The 24,257-nt window shown below is 44.3% G+C and overlaps 1 protein-coding gene across 1 annotated transcript in view; it reads right to left on the reverse strand.

The window, feature by feature from the left end:
* Nucleotides 1–24,257, reverse strand: part of ralgapb (Ral GTPase activating protein non-catalytic subunit beta) — a 31,031-nt gene that overhangs the window by 2,287 nt on the left and 4,487 nt on the right. Inside the window, exons 4-28 of the mRNA XM_072381337.1 lie at nt 22,884–23,050; nt 22,645–22,819; nt 22,082–22,213; nt 20,268–20,392; nt 19,500–19,547; nt 19,260–19,411; nt 18,991–19,147; nt 18,775–18,907; nt 13,385–13,543; nt 12,862–12,976; nt 12,642–12,777; nt 12,486–12,547; nt 10,278–10,368; nt 10,058–10,179; nt 9,761–9,943; nt 9,499–9,647; nt 9,012–9,181; nt 6,510–6,610; nt 4,445–4,606; nt 4,038–4,229; nt 3,784–3,942; nt 3,574–3,697; nt 3,376–3,495; nt 3,067–3,170; nt 2,014–2,095 (exon numbers count right to left, since the gene is read on the reverse strand). Of these exons, the coding sequence (XP_072237438.1) occupies nt 2,014–2,095; nt 3,067–3,170; nt 3,376–3,495; nt 3,574–3,697; nt 3,784–3,942; nt 4,038–4,229; nt 4,445–4,606; nt 6,510–6,610; nt 9,012–9,181; nt 9,499–9,647; nt 9,761–9,943; nt 10,058–10,179; nt 10,278–10,368; nt 12,486–12,547; nt 12,642–12,777; nt 12,862–12,976; nt 13,385–13,543; nt 18,775–18,907; nt 18,991–19,147; nt 19,260–19,411; nt 19,500–19,547; nt 20,268–20,392; nt 22,082–22,213; nt 22,645–22,819; nt 22,884–23,050 (3,320 nt within the window). The remainder of the gene's footprint in view (nt 1–2,013; nt 2,096–3,066; nt 3,171–3,375; nt 3,496–3,573; nt 3,698–3,783; nt 3,943–4,037; nt 4,230–4,444; nt 4,607–6,509; nt 6,611–9,011; nt 9,182–9,498; nt 9,648–9,760; nt 9,944–10,057; nt 10,180–10,277; nt 10,369–12,485; nt 12,548–12,641; nt 12,778–12,861; nt 12,977–13,384; nt 13,544–18,774; nt 18,908–18,990; nt 19,148–19,259; nt 19,412–19,499; nt 19,548–20,267; nt 20,393–22,081; nt 22,214–22,644; nt 22,820–22,883; nt 23,051–24,257) is intronic.

Raw genomic sequence — 24,257 nt, forward strand, 5'->3', positions numbered from 1 at the left:
ACATGCTAGCTGGATTGAGGAGATCCTAAAAGTGTTCTATCCACCACCAAGGATATCTTCAGTTCAGATTAGCAGTTCTCTCCAGGCCAAGCACAACCTGGGACAGACCCTGCTTTTCCTGTCTGAGTTGAATGGTTTGCCAGAACATCCTTGAGGCCAACCAAAGATCCTTCTTCATGGGCTCACCTAAATCTTCCCATGGCTAAGTTGTAGCTTCCTCAACCACCAACGCTACAGCCCTTTTAGCCACTTGGTACCTATGGGCTGCTTCAGCTAATCCTGTAACAACCAGGTCCAAAAGGCCACTTTCTTCAGCTTCATGACTTTCTTCCTGGGAACCGTATCCGCAGTGGAGGTTCTGAACATGGTCCATCCATATTTCATGTCCAAAACCTCCCCCAATAGGTGTGAGTTGAAGACCTTGTGAACAGGAGCCTCTGCCAAATATTCCCAGTTTGGGTTTTACCTGGTTTGTATGGCAGTCTCTCCCTCTAATGCAGGAGCTTTCAAAGTCTGAGACTGTGGGCCTCCACCTAGAGAGCTTGGCAGCAGCAGCTTCTCATCATTGCTGCACACATGTCTTTAGCTGCAGGGAGGAGTAAGGTCTCCTCAATGTTGTGGGGTTTACCTGCCTTTGCTATACGTAACGCCACCTGATATGATGCTTTGGTTGCCCTGTTATTCACAGTGCTTAATGTCACAATTGCTTTCTTCTGTGACTGCAATTCACTTAGCTTCCTGTCAAAAAAGACCCAGTGGTTTGGTCACCAAAGTTGGGTGCTTTGTTTCAATGTGGTGCCGGAGTTTGCATGGTCTCATACTGTCATTAGTGAGCACCTTCTTACAAATAACACACTGTGGCTGCAGAGCATCTTCAGTAAACTGCAAATAATCACTGCCATACTTCCTCCGCTTTCTTGTTCCAGATTCTTTTCTCTCACTTTGTGTACTACAAATTGATTCATACCCCTCAGATAAATGATCTCGCTAAGATGTTTTTGTTAAAAAGATGTTTGCGCCTCCCCAGAAGTGCTCTAGCACCCCCAGGGGAGGCGCACCCCACACTTTGAAAACCACTGCTCTAATGGATCCGACTCACCACCAAGTGGTGATCAGCTGACAGCTCTGCTCCTCTCTTCCCTTGAGTGTCCAAGACATACAGCCGCAGGTCTGCCTTCAAAGTCGATCATCAACCTTTGGCCTAAGGTGGCCTGGTAACAGGTACACTTGTGAGCCACCTTATGCTCGAACATGGTGTTTATAATAAGTCCAAAAACAGAAACCAGCTAGGGTTCAGCTCAGGGAAACTGTTTGGTGCATATGCACAAACAACAGTCAGAAACTTTCAGTTCTTTCTGCCTGAGATAATAGGACTTGAGAAATTAATGGTAATGTTAAGGAATCACATTTTAAACTTTAGCTGTTGAGTCTGAACTGAAAACATGTTGAGAGTAAATTGTAATCTGCTGCTTTTCTATTATGCATTTTAAAGCCTGTGGCTCTAAAACAGTTATGTTCTCACACATTAATTTATTTTTATAAATTCATTCATGTAAATCTAAAACATTACACAGCACAGGGCAGTTAGACAATTCAATTTAAAAGATGTGTGACTATACAGAATTTGTGTGCTACACTTTTTTGTCAACGTTGAACAGAGAGACGTTATTTAAAATAAGTTCTCAACCAAAAAAGGAACGCTGTGCTATCTATCACCCCATATCTGTTGTTCACGTGTGTTGCCATCTACCTTTGTACATCATGTAAATGTGAATAAACAGCTCGTCATCATGAAGCACCGCTGTGTTCAGGCATGTCCAAAATGCAACAAAGGTAGTCTGACCCAATACACTGCTAATAAAGTCTCTATAAAGGCTCTATAAAGGCTCTATAAAGGCTCTATAAAGGCTCTATAAAGGCTCTATAATGTGAACCAACATGGAGCAGGTTTGAACATAACCTTCGTTTGAACATATAGTTATTATAGTATTAATCAGTCCCACTGTTAGTTACCGAGGTCCTCATAGCGTTCGAGCCACACAATCAGCAGCTTGGACTCCAACCAGGAAAACTTAATTTCTTCAGCCACAGAAATCTGGAAGGACAAATGAGAAAAGAAAGGGCAGGTGAGAGGAGGAAGGGCAGGTGAGAGGAGGAAGGGCAGGTGAGAGGAGGAAGGGCAGGTGAGAGGAGGAAGGGCAGGTGAGAGGAGGAAGGGCAGGTGAGAGGAGGAAGGGCAGGTGAGAGAAGGAAGGGCAGGTGAGAGGAGGAAGGGCAGGTGAGAGAAGGAAGGGCAGGTGAGAGGAGGAAGGGCAGGTGAGAGGAGGAAGGGCAGGTGAGAGGAGGAAGGGCAGGTGAGAGAAGGAAGGGCAGGTGAGAGGAGGAAGGGCAGGTGAGAGAAGGAAGGGCAGGTGAGAGGAGGAAGGGCAGGTGAGAGGAGGAAGGGCAGGTGAGAGGAGGAAGGGCAGGTGAGAGAAGGAAGGGCAGGTGAGAGGAGGAAGGGCAGGTGAGAGGAGGAAGGGCAGGTGAGAGGAGGAAGGGCAGGTGAGAGAAGGAAGGGCAGGTGAGAGGAGGAAGGGCAGGTGAGAGGAGGAAGGGCAGGTGAGAGAAGGAAGGGCAGGTGAGAGGAGGAAGGGCAGGTGAGAGAAGGAAGGGCAGGTGAGAGGAGGAAGGGCAGGTGAGAGGAGGAAGGGCAGGTGAGAGGAGGAAGGGCAGGTGAGAGGAGGAAGGGCAGGTGAGAGGAGGAAGGGCAGGTGAGAGAAGGAAGGGCAGGTGAGAGGAGGAAGGGCAGGTGAGAGGAGGAAGGGCAGGTGAGAGGAGGAAGGGCAGGTGAGAGGAGGAAGGGCAGGTGAGAGGAGGAAGGGCAGGTGAGAGGAGGAAGGGCAGGTGAGAGGAGGAAGGGCAGGTGAGAGGAGGAAGGGCAGGTGAGAGAAGGAAGGGCAGGTGAGAGAAGGAAGGGCAGGTGAGAGAAGGAAGGGCAGGTGAGAGAAGGAAGGGCAGGTGAGAGGAGGAAGGGCAGGTTAGAGGAGGAAGGAAAGCTTTTCTTTTTATTTCTAATGGCCTTACAATGGATTTGGGGGCGGAGTCTGTGTTCAGTTTAGAATGACTCTGTCGGTTGATTGGTGACTCAGTTGGGGGCTCCACCTCCTGGGAACTCTTCAGCCAATCATCTGCTTGAAACAGGTAAATGCACACATACATGTATTGATCACACAGACTGGCAGATGTTCTTTCTCTGTTGAAAATCAAAACAGTTTGTATCTAAATGGCCTCAGGAACACTAGCTTAAAGTCTGCTTAAAGTCAATATCACAGACTTTAAGAATGCTCATTGGTTCATGACTGTGATGTCACTGTGACATCATCAGACACTGACTGTATGTTTGCAATGATGGGATGATGAAGGTGATCGCTGTCAAAGCATCAGTGGACATCAGGACAAACCGCCGTCCATCAAACGCGGCACCTCCACTGTTGCCCAGGGCCGCAGGAAATTCTGGGAGCAGAAAACAGTCAATCAGGTAACAGCTGACTCCTCATAAAGCTACTGTTATCAGACGGCCAGAACACCTACCTGAATGGCCAGCAATGACTCTGCCCACCTGCTGCTGCTGCACATCCGCAGGCCAACCAAGAGATGACAGGAAGTCCAGGAAATGAGACTGGACATGGCAGCGGTCCTCCACGTTCCTCAGAATCTAGAGACAGGTGAGACAGAGAGAGGTGAGACACATAATACATGTGAGACAGAGACAGGTGAGACAGGTAGGACAGGTGAGGTGACCTCGGCAGCTGTCTTCTGTCCTCCTCTCATGTAGAAGACAAAGACAGAATCGTGGATTTTTGATGGCAGCTGATCCAAACTTCTCAGATCCTCAGAGAAACCCGGAAGAGACGAGTCCAGAGACAGAAGCTGAGGAGGGACGCCGCTGACACCTGGATCCTACAGAGAAACAAACAGGTGAGCCCGCAGACAGGTAAGACAGATCTACAGAAGTCTATAAACTGATCTGAGTCCTGTCCACACATCCCTGGTACCTTTATGCTCTCAGGTGTTAGCAGACCCATGTGGGACAGGAAGAGTCGTGATGCCTGGAAGTGAGTGACAGGAGGTGGCGGCCTGCAAGTCACCGTGACGACTGAAGTGCCGCTCACCAGTGGCGGCCTGTCAGTGATGAAGTGTTGTGAACTCTTTAAGACTTTGTGCAGATGCTCCAGCTTCTGCTGAACCTGTCGGACAGAGAGGCAAAGTTCACACCGGATCCACCCTGATCCTCACCTGACCCCCACCTCTGACACGTGTCAACATGTGACTGACACCAGACCCACACCTGACTGATCCCTGACCTTGTGGGAAAGATCCAGTAGCAGGTAAAGAAATAAAGTCCCCTATATAAGCCTGTCTGGTTAAGAAGGAGCGGGTTCTGGTTGGACCTAGTTTGTACCTGCATGGTGACAGTGTCATGCAGAGCAGGGACACTCAAATCAGCCTGAACTGAAGGAACCCTGTGGTTGGTCTCAGGAAACAGCCGAGGCTGGACGCTGCCCTTTTGTCCAGCATCCTTCTCGGTGACACCGCGCTGTTCTGGGATCAGAGTTTTCTGCAACTGATCAACAAACAAGATAAAAATAAATCTGCTGTAAAAGCAGTTGTTCATTGAATGTTGTGCACCATGTGGTGTGATGTCAGCAGAACTTTGGACTGACCTAGTTCTGGTCAAACTGCTGAAAGATAATGAAGAGCTGAAAACTGAACACATAAAAAAGCAGAAAATGAAGTGCACCCCTAGAACATTCAGCATGAGGTGTGCAGGGTAACACTTCCTGTCCAAGGAAGCAGAATATCAGCAGAATAAAGCGTCGCAACAAAGAAACAACACTCAACCTGGAGGTGTCACTGCCTGCTTCATATGTACAACAAGGGATCGTTACAGTTTGTACTGTAAACATGTTGCTACGCTCAATAAACAGGTCATGTAGCCTTTACTGCACATTTACTAATGAGTACGATTATCATATTGATTAATATTCACACACCAGCGTCTCATGTTCAGCAGGTTTAGTGTTAAAACCAACATTCATGACATGCAACAACCATTAATAATTAAACACGAGTGCGCAGAGGTAGGATGTCAGGTGACGTGTTTCATGTACCATGTTTTTAAAAGTATTCATTTATGTTTATGATTGCTGCTTCCCTTATTCTGTGTTTGAGAGTTGGATGTGCATGTCCTTCCAAATTAGCACCAAGTGTTAAAAACAAAACAAAATGGAGGTGACCGGTAAGGGGCAGGGATGAATGTGACTGGATACAGTGCCACAGATCCTGCTTTTGTCTGCATTAGTTTTTACATCTTCCTTCATTATCTTCCTGTTCATTGTTTACATCTTGAAAATACTGAAGTTCAGTGTGGCCTGAGTTCTCCAGTCTGCCCCCGGAGGAATTCTCTGGTAATCCTCACAGTACTCAGTACAGTATGTGAAGCTGTTTGCCTATCTGAGGTTTAAAAAAGCAGGTACATTCCTAGTCTAAGGATTACTTACATGAAGATGTGCACGTGCACGTTTTCATAAATGAGATGAGATGAGATGATGAGATAAATTTTATTGTCCCCCAGAGGAAGTTAGTCTTGGACAACAGTGCTACAAAAAGCTGTGTTCACAGTAGGTCCGATAAACAGAACGATTAGCATAGCTATAAAAGCTCTGAGCCTTCCTCATGTAGATGGGAAGTGAGCTGCACACACTAACCATAAGGCACATGCTCTTTCCAGAGACTGAATAGGTTAAACACTTTAAGACCATTAATAAATAGAGAACACTAAATTAAAACAACAAAAGAACAAAGACACTGTGAGCTGTTTAAGGACAGGTTGTCACTTTCATGGCTATTTTCAGCAGTTTTGGGGTCAGAGAGCCAGACTATCAGTTCATATCTGAGGAGGCTTTCAGAACTGGGTTAGGGTAAAAGGTCATGGCCTCTGTGCTCCAAGCAATCTCAGCCTGTGAAGAAAATGCAATCCTTCAGCCATTTTACCACAAGGATAGTTATGATTCTCCCATCTCCTGAACACCTGTAAGAGCTCACCTGATCAATACTACTATCTCTGATCAATACAGGAGGAGGCACTCCCACATCTCTGGGGTCAAATATCATCTCCTGAGAGTATTCCGGATGATACGATGCCTCTCACACCGACTTTAGAGTTATCAATAACAAGGTTTCTTTTGTGCTGACTGTTAGTTTGGATCCCACTGATCTGGATGTGGGTTTCACTCTAACTCTGATGGAGTGCTCACCTGTGTGAGCGCTCACCTGTGCGAGCGCTCACCTGTGCGAGTGCTCACCTGTGCGAGTGTTCACCTGTGTCACCTGTGCGAGTGCTCACCTGTGCGAGCGCTCACCTGTGCGAGTGTTCACCTGTGTCACCTGTGCGAGTGCTCACCTGTGCGAGTGCTCACCTGTGCGAGTGCTCACCTGTGCGAGTGCTCACCTGTGCGAGTGCTCACCTGTGCGAGTGCTCGTGCCTCTCGGGGCTGCAGCTGTAGCTGTAGAGACCAGGTGTGATGCCCTGATGGTCCCCTGATCACCACAGTGAGAGCTGGATGCTCTGTTGGAAACATCAAACCATCTATCAACAGAATCAGCATGAAAATATCACTTTAGTCTAAGCTGGGCAACACAAGATGTGTTGGGGAGGCATTGGTGCTCCTGCAGTAACACAGTCAGAGTTTATCTCTTAACCTTTCATTCAAACCTCTGAAAGTGAGTCAGGGTGCACAGAATATGCCAGTCACCCAAGACTGGACAGTGCATAAAGTGAAGTATAATACATTTGAACCCATCATCAGTGACAGCAGCTGGGGTTATTGGAAGTTCTGGATCTTTCAGTTTCAGATAACCTCACCCAGGCGACTTGATCTAGAGGGAATGGTCCCCTGTGTCCAAGAAGCAAGAGTCCACAGTTTGTCACTCAGGATCCAGCGGTATCAGCGGGTTTTTCTGTGGCCTCTGAAGCTTGACTGATGGCTTTCTTGTTCCATGAACCAGTGAAGACCAGTAGGCTTCAACTATTTTCCTGTCTTCCTCTTACTGGCCTCCTCCACCAGTTCTTCCTAAGTTTTTGTCTGCTCCAGCAGATCATCTGCTTAGATATGTCTGAAGCCAGCCCAATGTCTGGTTTGAGCAGGGTTTACTTGATGTTCTCTGGGAATTTGAGTTACTTTCTCCCTCAATCAGTCAGAAGCTGTTCTGAGGACGCCTTTAGGACTTTAGGCTTAAGGTCATGATGTTCACCAGCTTTCTTGGTCTAAGCTACTTCTTTCAATACTTGTTTTTTTGGGACAGGATGTGTTCACTGTGAAGAACTGTATCACCTGCTATCCCCCAAGGTCTCCACCATTACTGTTGTCTGTCAGAGGAGAAGCTGCACCACGAACTGTCAGTCCTTATTCAGTTACATTTCCCTCTCAACATCTACCAGAAAACTCATGAATCTGACCAACATGCAGCTTTTTGTATCTGTAATCAGAGAAATATTGATCTGAAATCAGAGAAACACTGATCTGAAATCAGAGAAACACTGATCTGTAATCAGATAAATATTGATCTGTAATCAGAGAAATATTGATCTGAAATCAGAGAAACACTGATCTGTAATCAGATAAATATTGATCTGAAATCAGAGAAATATTGATCTGTAATCGGATAAATATTGATCTGTAATCAGATAAACACTGATCTGTAATCACAGAAATATTGATCTGAAATCAGAGAAACACTGATCTGTAATCAGATAAATATTGATCTGTAATCAGAGAAATATTGATCTGTAATCAGAGAAACACTGATCTGTAATCAGAGAAATATTGATCTGAAATCAGAGAAACACTGATCTGTAATCAGATAAATATTGATCTGTAATCAGAGAAATATTGATCTGTAATCAGATAAATATTGATCTGTAATCAGAGAAATATTGATCTGAAATCAGAGAAACACTGATCTGTAATCGGATAAATATTGATCTGTAATCGGATAAATATTGATCTGTAATCAGAGAAACACTGATCAGTAATCGGATAAATATTGATCTGTAATCAGATAAATATTGATCTGTAATCGGATAAATATTGATCTGTAATCGGATAAATATTGATCTGTAATCAGATAAATATTGATCTGTAATCGGATAAATATTGATCTGTAATCAGAGAAACACTGATCTGTAATCGGATAAATATTGATCTGTAATCAGAGAAATATTGATCTGAAATCAGAGAAACACTGATCTGTAATCGGATAAATATTGATCTGTAATCAGAGAAACACTGATCTGTAATCGGATAAATATTGATCTGTAATCAGAGAAACACTGATCTGTAATCAGATAAATATTGATCTGAAATCAGAGAAACACTGATCTGTAATCGGATAAATATTGATCTGAAATCAGAGGAATATTATCGAAAGTGCCCTCAGTGGGTGAACCAGTGTTGTAAAATCACCCGTTCAGCCTCGACCGGTTTAGTGGTCACACAGACCACCTCGGCAAACGTCTTCTCTGTTGCCTGCGCTTCAACATTTGCAATAAAAGCATTTGTTCTTCAATAGTCCTCTTTCTTCGTCATTCTTAAGCCGAGCCATAGATACATCAGTGAACAACAGCGCCATCTACTGGACGGTGCTTTGTGAATCACAAGCTGTTTGTTTGTGGATCTGTGGGAATTTGCGGAAAGAATGTCTCAAAAATACGAATGTGTGATCCACAAATACTGAGTGACGATTCACAAACAGAATTTTCAGTTTTACAAATGGCTTTTTGTTTTACAAATAGAGAATGATATATTTACAAATACACATATATTTGAAAAAACCAACACACAAGTTAGAAGTAGGAAATACATAGGTGTTAGTAGGTCCCACAGAGTCAGATTTCTGTCCAAAATGTTTTAGGAAAGCAGCACGAGGATCATTCAGACATGACACCAACAGAGGCTAATGTGGCTTACCCTGCTCAGGTCCTGGTCCTTTGTCCAGTATGGCTAAGATCACTGAACCTTCAAGCACAAAATATCTGAACTTCTTCAGACTGCTTTCACTCAAACTGCAGCAGCCAATCAGAGCGTCCTCATTCAGCGACGCCCCGACACACAGGCTTGCTCCTGAAACCTGCATAACACTAAAACATGAAGAGCGAGCAGCTGGCAGTTAAATCCCTTGAAGACCCTTGAATCCGAATTCAATCTGAACAAAAACAACACCCAGATCCATCGATGGTGACTTTCTAACACACCTTCCTTCTGCTAAACTTAAACTTTCTACATGTGTACAGTGAATGGACTGTACTTCCACAGCATTTTTTGTCTAATTAACCATGAAAGCACTTTTAAACTACAAGCCACATTCACAACGGCTGACCTTCCAATTAGCAGTTCTTTATAAATGAGACCCCACATCTGCATTTTATAACCTGTATGTAATGCTTAATTTGCTCACCAGCTTAGTGTGGCTTCAGCTGCCTCCTTCACCCTCAGAGAAGCTGGGTTCAGTTCTTTCTCGTCTTTACACCTCACTTTCTCTTCCTGCGTGGATTTACTACCCGATATTCCCAATTCCACAATCTCCAAGACCTCCGACAAGCACTCCTGGCAGCACACATTAAAAAGAGTTACCTGCTGGTCAATCACCTCTTGGTCACCTGCTGGTCAGTTAGCTGCTGGTCAGTTAGCTGCTGGTCAGTTAGCTGCTGGTCAGTTACCTGGTCATCGAGCAGAGATGGGTGATGAGTCAACCAAGTGTTCAGACAGTAGAAAGCAGCTACGATGATGGAGTGCAGGTCTCTAGAGTGAAGAGGAGGAGGACGACTGCACTGAAACACAATGTAGGTACAGACAGAACTGACTGCATGTCTCCTCTCTGACTCCTCCACCTTTACTTCCACCTGCAGGAGCACAGAGTTATTAAGGAGCTGCAGACAAGGCCATGGCAGACAGCTAAGTTTGTTTTCCATATTTTTTTTCCCCCCACAGAGTCTAGGAGCTTTGTGTGTGTGTACCTTGGCCAGTCCTCCCAGTACTTCCAGTGCAGACAGACACACTGCTGAGTCATTCTTCCACTGAGATGTCAGACACTGAGTCAGCAAACGCACAACGTGAACCCACAGGGCTGCGGCTGAAACTAATTGGACAGCTAGTGACCATGGCAACACAGACACAGATAAAGATATACAAAAATCAGTTAAAGAACTAATTTGAAGATAGTTTATGATTAGCTACTGAATGATCTGGCCCATCCTTTCGCACTCAGTCCACTGGCTCCACTGGTCCTTTGGCTTTGACTGCCCCCAACCTGCTGGGCACCTGCTTCCTAGAAATGGATGTAATTGATCAGTAGGTTAACACCCCCCTGGACTATGAATGAATCATAGTTATCAAGTTACAAAAAGATTTTCAATATTAAAATAAACTGTTAAGTTGAGTGGTTCACATTGGGTAAGAAAGGTTGTGTACCCATTTGTTTGTTAATAGAGACAGTTATGTGTCCGGTTCTCAGGCAGTATATCAAAGCTAATCTGTTTAAAAAATAAATTGTGGGTCCAAACTACATCATAGTTCTCAAGGTGTTTCCTGTAAGGTTCACAGTTAGAACCATAAGAAACACACGCATCTTAAAGATTTGAACATCTAAATCAGAGAACATTAATCCATGTTTATGCATTTAACAGACGCTTTTATCCAAAGCGACTTACAGGTAGGCATGTAGGGTGAGGGGGTCTTGCCTAAGGACCCCTACTGGATTCATGCAGGGGATTTGAACCCAGGTCTCCCACATGGAAGGTAGCAATCATATCACTACAAAGTCCTTATCCAACCCTAATTTCTTTCTGTTTCCTTCCAAGCAGTCAGACTTTCTTGAAATATTAAGTGGTCGTGATCAATTGTTCTCCAGGCTTTCTGAAGGTCTTTCAAAGATTTTCTTTGGACATTGGCTGCTTTTTCACTCATTTTCAGTCCAGTCACAATTTTCCTAGGAATTGCACCTTAACATAATGGAAGGTTTGAGTTCTCCCATGATGGTTTTCGATAGCAAAGACATCAATGGAGCGGCTCAAGACTATGAAAGAGCGGGCTATAGGACCAAACTGCTGGACAGAGGCCAGACTCTTTCATACTCTAGAGATGCCATGGAGAAGAGGAGGCATCAGGCGAGTGTTGGGATACTCACAAGCTCCCAGCTGAGCACCTCAGTGTTAGAGTTCTCCCAGGTGTGAGAGAGGGTAGCCTTGCTGCTGCAAGTCACAGTAAGGAAGCTTATGACTGTTAAGCATTACCCGGCCTTCTTGGAGTTTATGGGTGGGGTCCTGGGGGCATACTGGCACCTGGGGATTGTTCTTTTTGAAAATTCCCTGGGTTATCAACCTCCCCTGTTCACAGAGGACGAAAGAGACCTTGAGGTTATCTTGGTCCAATACTATCTCCAGTGAGTTCAATGCATTTGGACCCAGACCCATGAAGCCCTACCAGACACTGCTGAATGCAACAGATGCCTAGTGGATCGTCACTGCATTCCAGTCCCACAGTACACTCCTGGCCAGCAGGTTTGGTTGGCAGCCAGAGACAGGGGGCAGGGAGCAGGGAATAGTGTTCAGGAACATCTGTGCCGAGTACGGGTTGGAAGTCCCAAAGTCAAAATGGGAGATACCTCTAACGGTAGTAGAGAAACACAAAGCTTAGATCCTGTGGGGTTTCCAGATCCACACTAATAAGCAGGTGATGGCTAACCAACCAGGCATTGTGGTGGTTGACAAACTACAAAAGAAGGCAGCAGAAATAGATGTAGAAATTCCAAGTGACAGCAACATCAAGAAGAAGCAACATGAGAAGCACGGAAAATACCAAGGGCTGAAGTATGGAGTTGAAAAGATGTGGGAAGTGAAGACAGCATAGATAATCGGAGCACTAGGGCCGTGACCCCCAAACTGGGAGAGTGGCTCCAGCAGATCCCAGGAACAACATCAGAGATCTTTGTCCAGAAAAGTTCTAGGAACAGCTAAGACACTGCATAGCAGCCTCAAACTCCCAGGCAACCGCCCACAAGGGACGCAAGTGTGTAATCTGTCAAATTTGTCTAATATCAATGGGCCTTTCCCTTAAGATAACAGTTAAAAAGATACACATACACATAAGGGACTGAATGTATATTCTGGATTTTTTTTATTTCCACTTTATTTTATTGTTTTTATTTTATTTTATTTCATTATTTGATTTCTGGAAAAATGAATTTCATGGGAACAAAATAACAAAATAAGAAAACAAGAATCTCTGACCTGAGAGTAAATAGAATTATCAACAAACAAATACATTGATAATTAAACAAACAAAACGTTGAGTTGTGACTGTTGTTCAACACCTTCAAACTACAGGAAGATTTTTAAAAGTTAGTTTACTTGAAATGGAATATGTGGGTAGAATCGGCAGACTCACCCACTGAGGTCGACCTGCAACCTCGAATAGAGTTGAGTCCTGAACCAGATTCAACATGGCCGCTATGCAAAAAATCAGATCAGAAAATATTAAAGTTCATTGAATAGTCAAGACTGAGATACTGTTGGAGTTGTGAAGGAGGAACCAGAGACTGACCAAGAATGAGCTGAATGTTAGAAATGTCCATCTCAGTCTGCAAAGCGCCAATCAGAAGATTGATGAGGTGGGGCTTCAGAGACAGGAACTTACCTGCTGTGACATCATCCGCATTTAACTTCCCATCCAGAGAGATCTGAGCACAAACAAGGGAACATAACAGCGATAGAATCAAGTCTGTGGAGGTGTGCATCTGTGCAACAGGTGGGTGTATGATTACCTGTGATTGGACAGATCCAAAGTGAAGGGGGAGGGGTAGAAGGGACAGCAAGATGAAGATGGTAGCCCGCCTTAAATCTACTGAATTCACAAAACCCTTAAACCTCATCAGCTCTCTGCGAAAGACACAGAAAGGGACACATATTTACCTGATGATCAGGTGGGTGATCCCTCAATTCTTTAAGTTCTGGTGTGGCTAGAACATTCATGGCTATTCATTGGAAGAAATTCAATACAGTATTTACTATCATGTCTTCACTAGTTACAAATAGAAATATACAAGAATTCAAACTACATGAAGGTTAAACAATTAGTATGTGTATGTACTACAGCGAGGAACCTCGGAGTTATTCCTGACCAGGATCTGTCCTTTGACTCTCATGTAAAGGACTGCCTTCTTTCTTGCAGGTAAACACATGACATGTAAAGTGCGATGAGATGTGACCTCAGATGATTCAAATAAAAGAGTGAGCAGTCTGAGTCTGCAGTATGAAAATGCTTTGATTTCTCTGTAGTACTCGTACCTGTCGAGCATCACATTCTGCAGAGCAGAGATAAAAGGTGGAAGCAGCAGGTTGACTCCTCTGAGGTCAGAGCAGAACAGACCGGTGGAGTTCATCAGGATGGAGGCCACAACAGGAGGACTGTCCTCCTGAAGACTCTGCAGGAGAACCAAGTAAAACCTGATGGAGGAAAAGATAATCATAACTTTTTATTTGTATATCGCCTTTAAAAACCGTGTTTACAAAGTGCTTTGACAGACAACAAAACAACAGAGGCCCAAACAGGATAAAAAAAAAAGATAAAATAAAATGAATGACATAAAAGTCTATAGAAATGGGTTTTAAGAAGTGATTTAAAAGATATAACTTTTTTTTCCCTTGTCCTGTCCAGCAATACTGCAGCAGAATTGTAATCTGGATACCTTTATGCCAAACAGATTTGCTTTGCCAAAGGAAGCTTTATAAATGTAAAGCTCCCCTTGATGCCCATCAACTGCTTATTTATTTATGTTACAATATTTTATTACAGTAGACAAGTGTTGAAAATATGAATACTGAATGACTGTCTCCAGGGTGGAGTGTGGGAACAGTGAATTATTTCTTGAAATGCTACACAGATGGAGGAAACAGGATTGGACAATTTTATTGATGGGAGTTTGAAAGCTGAGATGAATCAAATATTACTCCGAGATTTCTGGCACTGGACTTGACATTTATGCGTTTATGTATTTAGCAGACGCTTTTATCCAAAGCGACTTACATGTAGGGTGAGGGGGTAAGGACCCCTATTGGAGGTAGTACCTTTCATGCAGGGGATTTGAACTCAGGACTCCCACATGGAAGGTGGCACTACTGCACTACTGTAGTACTACTACTACTACTACTACTACACAGCAGCAAGGCTTCCTGGTTCATCTGGTCTCAGGGGCAGGTACATCTGTGTGTCGTCCGCATAACAATAGGAAGATACATTGTGGCGCTGAATAATCTGGCCAAGCAGGAGCATATAAATAGAAAATAAAATCGGACCTAAAACTGAACCCTGCAGTACACCACAGGCAATCTGGGTTTTAGAGGATGTATGATTGCCTATGGTGACCACAAAGGTTCTATCTAAAAGGTAGGAATAAAACCAGCTAAGTGCAATGTCTATCCAGATGGCAATCCAGGTTCTAAGATGGTCAATTAAAATGGCATGATCTACAGTGTCAAAGGCTGCACTTAGAGGAGAGAGTACAATTTTAATTATTTTAAACCTGTCGGCTGCTAAAAGAAGGTCATTGGTCACCTTGAGGAGGGCTGTTTCTGTAAATCTCTAAAACCTGATTGAAATTTCTCAAAGAGGTTGTTATGAGACATAAAAGCTAAAATCTGGGCTGTAACTACTTTCTCTAAAACTTTTGCTAAAAACGGAAGTTTAGAAATTGGCCTAAAATTATCAAGAACGGAAGGATCAAGGTGGACTGGCGACCTGTCCAGGTGACCCCGCCTTTCGCCCGATGACTGCTGGGATAGGCTCCAGCCCCCCCGCTACCCGATCGACAGATTGACGGAAAAGAAAATGGATGGATGGATGGATGGATCAAGGTTTGGTTTCTTTAAGAAAGGTTGAACCACAGCATGTTTAAAAGAAGAGAGAAAGATGCCTTGTGTTAAAGAATTGTTAATAATCAATAAAATACCGGATCCAACTGTGTCAAAAACCTCTTTAGTAGGCATGACATCTTGGTTGCATGTAGTTGATTTCATATGAGAAATTATTTCAGTTAGAAACATCAGTGAGACTGGTTCAAAATTGATAACATAATTAAAATTTTCCCTACATATATGCAAAACGTGGTCGGGGGGGGGGGGGGGGGGTGTTTGTTGCCTAATATCCTTGATTCTGTTAGAAAATCATTTTTAAAACTGCTCACACATGTCTTGTGAGACATCAGTGAAATGACAGGGAGAGAGGGTAGTGATAGAAGTAAAATTCTGGGATTAGAGTCAATGCTAAAATTAAGTTTGAGTAAAAAAATGCTCTTGCTTCCTTAACTACTTTCTGATCATTTTTTGTTGCATCTTTCCACATTTCAAAAAATACTTGTAAGCCAGATGCCACCTCATCTGACTCCTCTCAATGCGGAGGAGCAGCAGTTCTACTCCGAGCCCCTCCCGGATGACTGAGCTTCTCACCCTATCTCTAAGGGAGGCCCAGACACCCTGCGACGGAAACCCATTTCGGCCGCTTGTATTCGCGATCTCGTTCTTCCGGTCTCTACCCACAGCTCGTGGCCATCGGTGAGGATGGGAATGTAGATTGACCGGTAAATCAAGAGCTTCGCCTTCTGGCTCAGCTCCTCCTTCATAACAAGGGGTCGGTGCAGAGCAACACTGCGGATGCCGCATCGATCCGCCCGTCAACCTCCCGCTCCATTCGTCCCTCACTCATGGGACTCCGCTTGGGGAAGGATCTCATTCCCGACCCGGAGAGAGCATTCCACCCTTTTCTGCGGCTCCTCCGCATTGAGAGGAGTCAGATGAGGTGGCATCTGGTTAGGATGCCTCCTGGACGCCTCCCTGGGGAGGTGTTCTGGGCCCGTCCCACTGGGAGGAGACCCCGGGGGAGACCCAGGACACGTTGGAGAGACTATGCCTCTCGGCTGGCCTGGGAACGCCTCGGGGTCCCCCCGGAAGAGCTGGAGGAAGTGGCCCGGGACAGGGAGGTCTGGGTTTCTCTGCTCAAGCTGCTGCCCCGCGACCCGACCCCCGGATAAGCGGCAGATGATGGATGGATGGATAGACATGTAAGCCAGTCTTTTTGCATTTTCTTTCTTTTCTCCTACAGTCTCTTTTCAATTCAGCAATAGACTCGTTTAGCCAGGGCTGTTGTGGACTCTTGAACTTTTTGACTTTGAATGGAGCAACAGTGTCAAAAACAGTCTGGCAGGTATGGTGAAAAAGGGAGACCAGCTCTTCTGTATAAAAAATTGGATTAAGAGCAGTTAAAAACACAGTATTAAAAAGTTCAGAAAACTGACTGGCAGACATTGAGTTAAAAGTACGACAACGGACAGATACATTACGATTAAAGGTGGTTGGGATAAGATTAGATTAACTAAAATTGCTTTATGGTCTGACACACAGATATCTTTAAGCTCGAGGTTGTCAGGGCTGAGACCGAGATGAATAACTAAATCAAGTGTGTGGCCTTTCAAATGTATGGTTTTCTGTACAGTCTATGTGAGATTAAAAAATTCCAGTGTATCCGTAAAATCAGAGACAAGAGACTGAGAAGGGCAGCACACATGTATGTTAAAATCACCTCAAATAAGAATTTTCTCAAACTTATAAATAAAAACCAGAGATATCATATTCAGAACATGGTCCAAAAACAGGTGGGCACACGGGCGTATGCACTGGTAGACAGGTATCAGGACAGGTGTAAAGGTATCAGGACAGGTGTAAAGGTATCAGGACAGGTGTAAAGGTATCAGGACAGGTGTAAAGGTATCAGGACAGGTGTAAAGGTATCAGGACAGGTGTAAAGGTATCAGGACAGGTGTAAAGGTATCAGGACAGGTGTAAAGGTATCAGGACAGGTGTAAAGGTATCAGGACAGGTGTAAAGGTATCAGGACAGGTGTAAAGGTAACAGGACAGGTGTAAAGGTAACAGGACAGGTGTAAAGGTATCAGGACAGGTGTAAAGGTAACAGGACAGGTGTAAAGGTATCAGGACAGGTGTAAAGGTAACAGGACAGGTGTAAAGGTATCAGGACAGGTGTAAAGGTAACAGGACAGGTGTAAAGGTAACAGGACAGGTGTAAAGGTATCAGGACACAAAGACAGGTATCAGGACACAAAGACAGGTATCAGGACAGGTGTAAAGGTATCAGGACAGGTGTAAAGGTATCAGGACAGGTGTAAAGGTATCAGGACAGGTGTAAAGGTAACAGGACAGGTGTAAAGGTATCAGGATACAAAGACAGGTATCAGGACAGGTGTAAAGGTATCAGGACAGGTGTAAAGGTAACAGGACAGGTGTAAAGGTAACAGGACAGGTGTAAAGGTATCAGGACAGGTGTAAAGGTATCAGGACAGGTGTAAAGGTATCAGGACAGGTGTAAAGGTATCAGGACAGGTGTAAAGGTATCAGGACAGGTGTAAAGGTATCAGGACAGGTGTAAAGGTAACAGGACAGGTGTAAAGGTATCAGGACAGGTGTAAAGGTATCAGGACAGGTGTAAAGGTATCAGGACAGGTGTAAAGGTATCAGGACAGGTGTAAAGGTATCAGGACAGGTGTAAAGGTATCAGGACAGGTGTAAAGGTAACAGGACAGGTGTAAAGGTAACAGGACAGGTGTAAAGGTATCAGGACAGGTGTAAAGGTAACAGGACAGGTGTAAAGGTATCAGGACAGGTGTAAAGGTAACAGGACAGGTGTAAAGGTATCAGGACAGGTGTAAAGGTAACAGGACAGGTGTAAAGGTAACAGGACAGGTGTAAAGGTATCAGGACACAAAGACAGGTATCAGGACACAAAGACAGGTATCAGGACAGGTGTAAAGGTATCAGGACAGGTGTAAAGGTATCAGGACAGGTGTAAAGGTATCAGGACAGGTGTAAAGGTAACAGGACAGGTGTAAAGGTATCAGGATACAAAGACAGGTATCAGGACAGGTGTAAAGGTATCAGGACAGGTGTAAAGGTATCAGGACACAAAGACAGGTATCAGGACAGGAAGACGTGTCAGGACAGGTAGATGGGTATCTTGACAGGAAGACAGGTAACACGGCAGGTAGATGGGCATCAGGACAGGCATAAAGGTAACAGGACAGGTGTAAAGGTATCAGGACAGGTGTAAAGGTAACAGGACAGGTGTAAAGGTATCAGGACACAAAGACAGGTAACAGGACAGGTGTAAAGGTATCAGGACAGGTGTAAAGGTATCAGGACAGGTGTAAAGGTAACAGGACAGCTGTAAAAGGTATCAGGACACAAAGACAGGTATCAGGACAGGAAGACGTGTCAGGGCAGGTAGATGGGCATCTTGACAGGAAGACAGGTAACACGGCAGGTAGATGGGCATCAGGACAGGCATAAAGGTATCAGGACAGGTGTAAAGGTATCAGGACAGGTGTAAAGGTAACAGGACAGGTGTAAAGGTATCAGGACAGGTGTAAAGGTAACAGGACAGGTGTAAAGGTATCAGGACACAAAGACAGGTAACAGGACAGGAAGACGTGTCAGGACAGGTAGATGGGCATCTTGACAGGAAGACAGGTAACACGGCAGGTAGATGGGCATCAGGACAGGTGTAAAGGTATCAGGACAAGTAGACGGGTATCACAACATGTTGACGGGTATCAGAACAGGTAAATCGGTATCATGACATCTCGACGGGTATCAGGACAGGAAGAAAGGTACCTGGACAGGTAGACAGATAGGATGTTTTCTGAGGTCTTCTTGCATGTGAAAATTCTGCACAGCGTCCCACAGGCCTCAGCTTGACCTTCTGCCCACCTCTCTGACATCATAGTGACATCATCCTGTCTGCCTGCTGATGACAAAGTTTGATAGGTGTAACACGTGCAGGTGTGTCACAGTGACGGTAAACTGCTGTGTGGTACAGGCAACACTGACAGGTCAGATCAGAGTCTCTGCTGATGAGAGCAGCATCAAACAACCAGCAGCCGAACAAGTGAAGCAGGGAGTCCACGTTACACCTGAGATAGGAGGGCGAACATCTGGGGGAGGAGGCCAGGAATGGAGAGCAGAGGGGAAGTTGGGAGGAAGATGTCTAACAGGAGAAAAGAGAGAGGTCGATAAATTAGAACTCAGATTAAATATACCGAAACAGGTACCTGGACAGGTAAATTATTACAATGTAAGCACATCAAATATTGTGGTACCACGGAAAGTTTGTCGGTGACCTTGGAAACATTTGTTACTTTCATTCGTCTTTTGTGTGGCGGGGTCAAGGTTTTGGAGGGACGGTCATCAGACACATTGAAAATGTTGACAGGTGTGGGCGGGGCACTGCCAGACCGAGGCCGGGAGAACCCTGCACCAAAAACAGAACCAGTGAGCTTCTTTGTTCTGTTGCTGCAGATCGAATCCACCAGTTAAACTGGGGCAGAGGTAGAGCTTACCATAAACAGGGAGGCGGTCTCTGAAAGGACCTCTGCTCACAGAAACACCTGGAAGGAGACGAGGTGAAAATCAAACTAAAAATTATGGAGAAGCTGAAGGTCTATTTACCAATTTAAATGTTACAGCTCTGCAGATCCAGAGATCAGAACCTGCTCAGATTCTGATGTCCAGGGACACAGAGTGGTTCTGATTTGATCAGGTTAGTGATTGGATTGATCAGATCAGTCTGGGTTTACCAAGAGAAGGAAGTCGATCTCTGAAGTGCATCCATGTTGTGTTTGCTGGAGAAACAGAAACAACCAGATTATTTAAATCTATGTTGGTCCCAAAAGGAACTGAACATTATTTCTGTGAGTGACACTGAAAGTAGATTCACTGTAGCCACTTCCTGAACTGACAAGAAGTCATGAGGGTATATATGTGTATACATACAGCTGGGATAGGCTCCAGCCCCCCAGCGACCCTAATTGGATTAAGCAGGTATAAAAATGGATGGATGTACAGTGCAGTTGATGTGTAACTACCAGGTGGCAGCTGCTCTGCTGGTTCTTTGTTCATCACTGCCACACCTACACACATAAGTCACAGGTAACAATTAAACATGGGTAATGACTAATTTATGGCATTCACACATTTGAATAAATTAACATTTATTTCAGAAAAACTATTTGCTCATTTCAGTTGCTGGGTGTGATTCACACACACAGAAGAAAACATCCTCAAATTCTTTTGTCTGAACTTGTAGTAAGCTTGAGAGGCCAGGATACCTAGGAAGGCGTCGACCAGCCCATTGATTCCTTTCATGGCCCTGAAGAAAACATCTGGCAGCTGATCGTCTCTGAGCACAAGATTCAACGCACTGATCGCAGGGCGGCTGACGTCCGCCGGGTTACTGCAGGTAAACAGAAGACTGCTCAGGTGTCCACTTATAACATCCACCAGTTACCTGAACATGAACCAGTTACCTGAACAGGAACCAGTTACCTGAACATGAACCAGTTACCTGAACATGAACCAGTTACCTGAACAGGAACCAGTTACCTGAACAGGAACCAGTTACCTGAACATAAACCAGTTACCTGAACATGAACCAGTTACCTGAACATGAACCAGTTAGCTCAGCATGAGCCAGTAAGCTGAACAGGAACCAGTTACCTGAACAGGAACCAGTAAGCTGAACAGGAACCAGTTACCTGAACAGGAACCAGTTACCTGAACATAAACCAGTTACCTGAACAGGAACCAGTTACCTGAACAGGAACCAGTTACCTGAACAGGAACCAGTTACCTGAACAGGAACCAGTAAGCTGAACAGGAACCAGTAAGCTGAACAGGAACCAGTTACCTGAACATGAACCAGTTACCTGAACATGAACCAGTTACCTGAACAGGAACCAGTAAGCTGAACAGGAACCAGTTACCTGAACAGGAACCAGTTACCTGAACAGGAACCAGTTACCTGAACAGGAACCAGTAAGCTGAACAGGAACCAGTTACCTGAACATGAACCAGTTACCTGAACATGAACCAGTTACCTGAACATAAACCAGTTACCTGAACATGAACCAGTTACCTGAACATAAACCAGTTACCTGAACATGAACCAGTTAGCTCAGCATGAGCCAGTAAGCTGAACAGGAACCAGTTACCTGAACAGGAACCAGTAAGCTGAACAGGAACCAGTTACCTGAACATGAACCAGTTACCTGAACATGAACCAGTTACCTGAACATAAACCAGTTACCTGAACATAAACCAGTTACCTGAACATGAACCAGTTAGCTCAGCATGAGCCAGTAAGCTGAACAGGAACCAGTTACCTGAACAGGAACCAGTAAGCTGAACAGGAACCAGTTACCTGAACAGGAACCAGTTACCTGAACAGGAACCAGTTACCTGAACAGGAACCAGTTACCTGAACAGGAACCAGTTACCTGAACATAAACCAGTTACCTGAACATAAACCAGTTACCTGAACATGAACCAGTTAGCTCAGCATGAGCCAGTAAGCTGAACAGGAACCAGTTACCTGAACAGGAACCAGTAAGCTGAACAGGAACCAGTTACCTGAACAGGAACCAGTTACCTGAACAGGAACCAGTTACCTGAACAGGAACCAGTTACCTGAACAGGAACCAGTTTACTGAACACAAACTGGTCAGCTGTAAATCAACCAGTTACCTGAAAACGAACAAGTTACTGTAACATCAACCATCTTAACATGAACCAGATAGCTGAATATTAACCAGTTAGCTGAACATTAGCCAGATACCTGAACCCAGCACTGAAGATATCATTGAAGTGCCTTGAGATAACATTTATTGTGATTTCGCGCAATATAAATAAACTGAATTGAACATGAACCAGTGAGCTGAACATGAACATTTTTCCTAAATATTAACCATTTAGCTGAACATCAACCAGTTAGATGAACATTAACCAGGACATTTATTGTGATTTGGCGCTATATAAATAAGCTGAATTGAAACTGAATTGAACTTAACTAACTGCTAAACACAAACCAGTTACTTGAGGAGACTTACCTGAACACAAGTTACCTTATGATATTACCTGATATTACCTGAACATGTGCAGGAACCTGAGCCAAATGTGTGGGATTCGGTCATCCTCCATTTCACAAGGGACCAAAGCTGCATCCTCATCTCGAACTTCAAAGTTAGGGAAGTGCGACCCGAAGGTCAGAGGTAGCAGCCTGAGATTGCAAGAAGACAAAAGCACAAACAACAATAAAAATGACTGCAACAACAGTAAGTCAGTTAAGTGAAAGTTTGCGGGGTCTGACTGTAACGCAGACAGATACCTGCATAAAGGAATACAGTCCATGTTAAAGATATAGTCCATGTTAAAGGTATAAAATCCTTGTTAAAGACGTACAGTCTAGGTTAAAGAGTTCAGGTTATATAGTCAGACACTAACATAGACTAATGGACTGAGAGTCAGTGGCAAAAACTGGTGAACAAAAAATGAGACCAAACAACAACCAAATAACGAACAACACAACAACCACAGAACAAAAGGAAAACAATGACCACAGAACAAAAATGACAACAGCACAACAAAAACATCTGAAAAGTGCTGTTTGTTTTCCACAGGACTGAGGTCTGGAGGTGTGTCTGTGGTCACCTGGAGGTCAAAGCGTTGACAACTCGACACCACTGCTGGACGACAATGGGCTGATGTCTCCAGCTGTTCAACATCTGCCTGCACGTCTGCCATAAGGAGCGAGACGGAAAACATTGAGAACATGACAGCAGCCACACCTCTAGGAGGACAGCCATCGACAGGTCAGACACGCCGCCTGCGGAGGAATAGACAGGTGAGACAGGCGGTAGAGATACAAAGGATCGGGGTAACAGTCTCACCTGCTGCAGTGGGTGGAGCCAGCATGGCGTGATTGATGCGGAGTAGGAAATGTAGAAGTGCCTCCCAGGTTTCTCTGCTCATTATCCCACTTTCTTTGGCCAGTGACTTAACAGTGAATAATACCTGCTGACACAGGGACAGGTGAACCAGGCTCACCTGGTCTGACCTGGAGGAAGGGGGAGTGGACAGATTTAAAAAAAACATTAAATCGGTTTGGAGGACTAAAACACCACAGTAACCAGTACAGGTGTATGATTAGCTGGTTATACAGTTAAGTCACGTCACGTCAAGTCAAATTTATTTGTAGCACATTTCATGTACAAAACAATTCAAAGTGCTTTACGTCAAATAAAAGCATTGCAGCAGGGAGTGGAAGAAGAATTAAAAACATATAAAAGAATATAAAGAGAAAGAAATAAAATAACTAAAATGAAATTAAAATTATTAAAAACAAGCAACAGTCCAGATAAGTTAAAAGATATCCTGCAGATTTCATGCAGAGACACATGAGAAAATAAATGTTTTTAACCTGGATTTAAAAATGTTGGTGACAGTTTAATCTCTGGGTTAATCTAACCTAACCCTAACCCTATCTCTGGCAGTTTGTTCCACTTGTTTGCAGCATAGCAGCTAAATGCTGCTTCTCCAGGTTTAGTCTGGACTCTGGACTGGACCAGCTGACCTGAGTCCTTGGATCTCAGAGATCTGCTGGGTTTATATTCTCTGAACATATCACAGATTCTGGGATTTATAAACCATCAGCAGGCTTTTAAAATATATTCTGTTACTGACTGGAAGCCAGAGTAAAGACTTTAAAGCTGGTGTGATGTGTTCAGATCTCTGAGTCCTGGTTAAAACTCTAGCAGCAGCGTTCTGGATGAGCTGCAGATGTTTGATGCTCTTTTTGGGAGTCTCAAGACATTTATCAATGCTGATCCTCTTCTCTTTGCTGCCAAACAGAATGATCTCAGTTTTGCCTTCATTTAATTGTAGAAAATTCTCTCTCATCCAGGAGTTTATTTCCTCCAGACTCTGACACAGTGCGTCTGCTGGGCTGCACTCGTCTGGTGACAGAGACATAAAGCTGTGTATCATCTGTATAACTGTGATAATTGATGTTAAAGTTCTGCAATATCTGACCCAAAGGGAGCGTATACAAGTTAAACTGAAGAGGTCCAAGAATTGACCCCAGGGGGACTCCACAAGTCATGGCCACTCGCTCAGATTCATAGGTGCCAATTGTAACAAAATAACTCCAACCTCCTTATTTTACTTTGTCTACCTGAAATTAATGTTTTAAAACCTGGCACTCAGAAGTTGTTGGTCACTAATGGTTAAAGGTCCTCGGGTACTGGTTCAGCTCTGGAATCAGT

This window comes from Leuresthes tenuis, unplaced genomic scaffold (assembly GCF_036924035.1).
Source record: "Leuresthes tenuis unplaced genomic scaffold, fLeuTen1.0.hap1 SCAF_3, whole genome shotgun sequence".
Taxonomy (NCBI): Eukaryota; Metazoa; Chordata; class Actinopteri; order Atheriniformes; family Atherinopsidae; genus Leuresthes; species Leuresthes tenuis.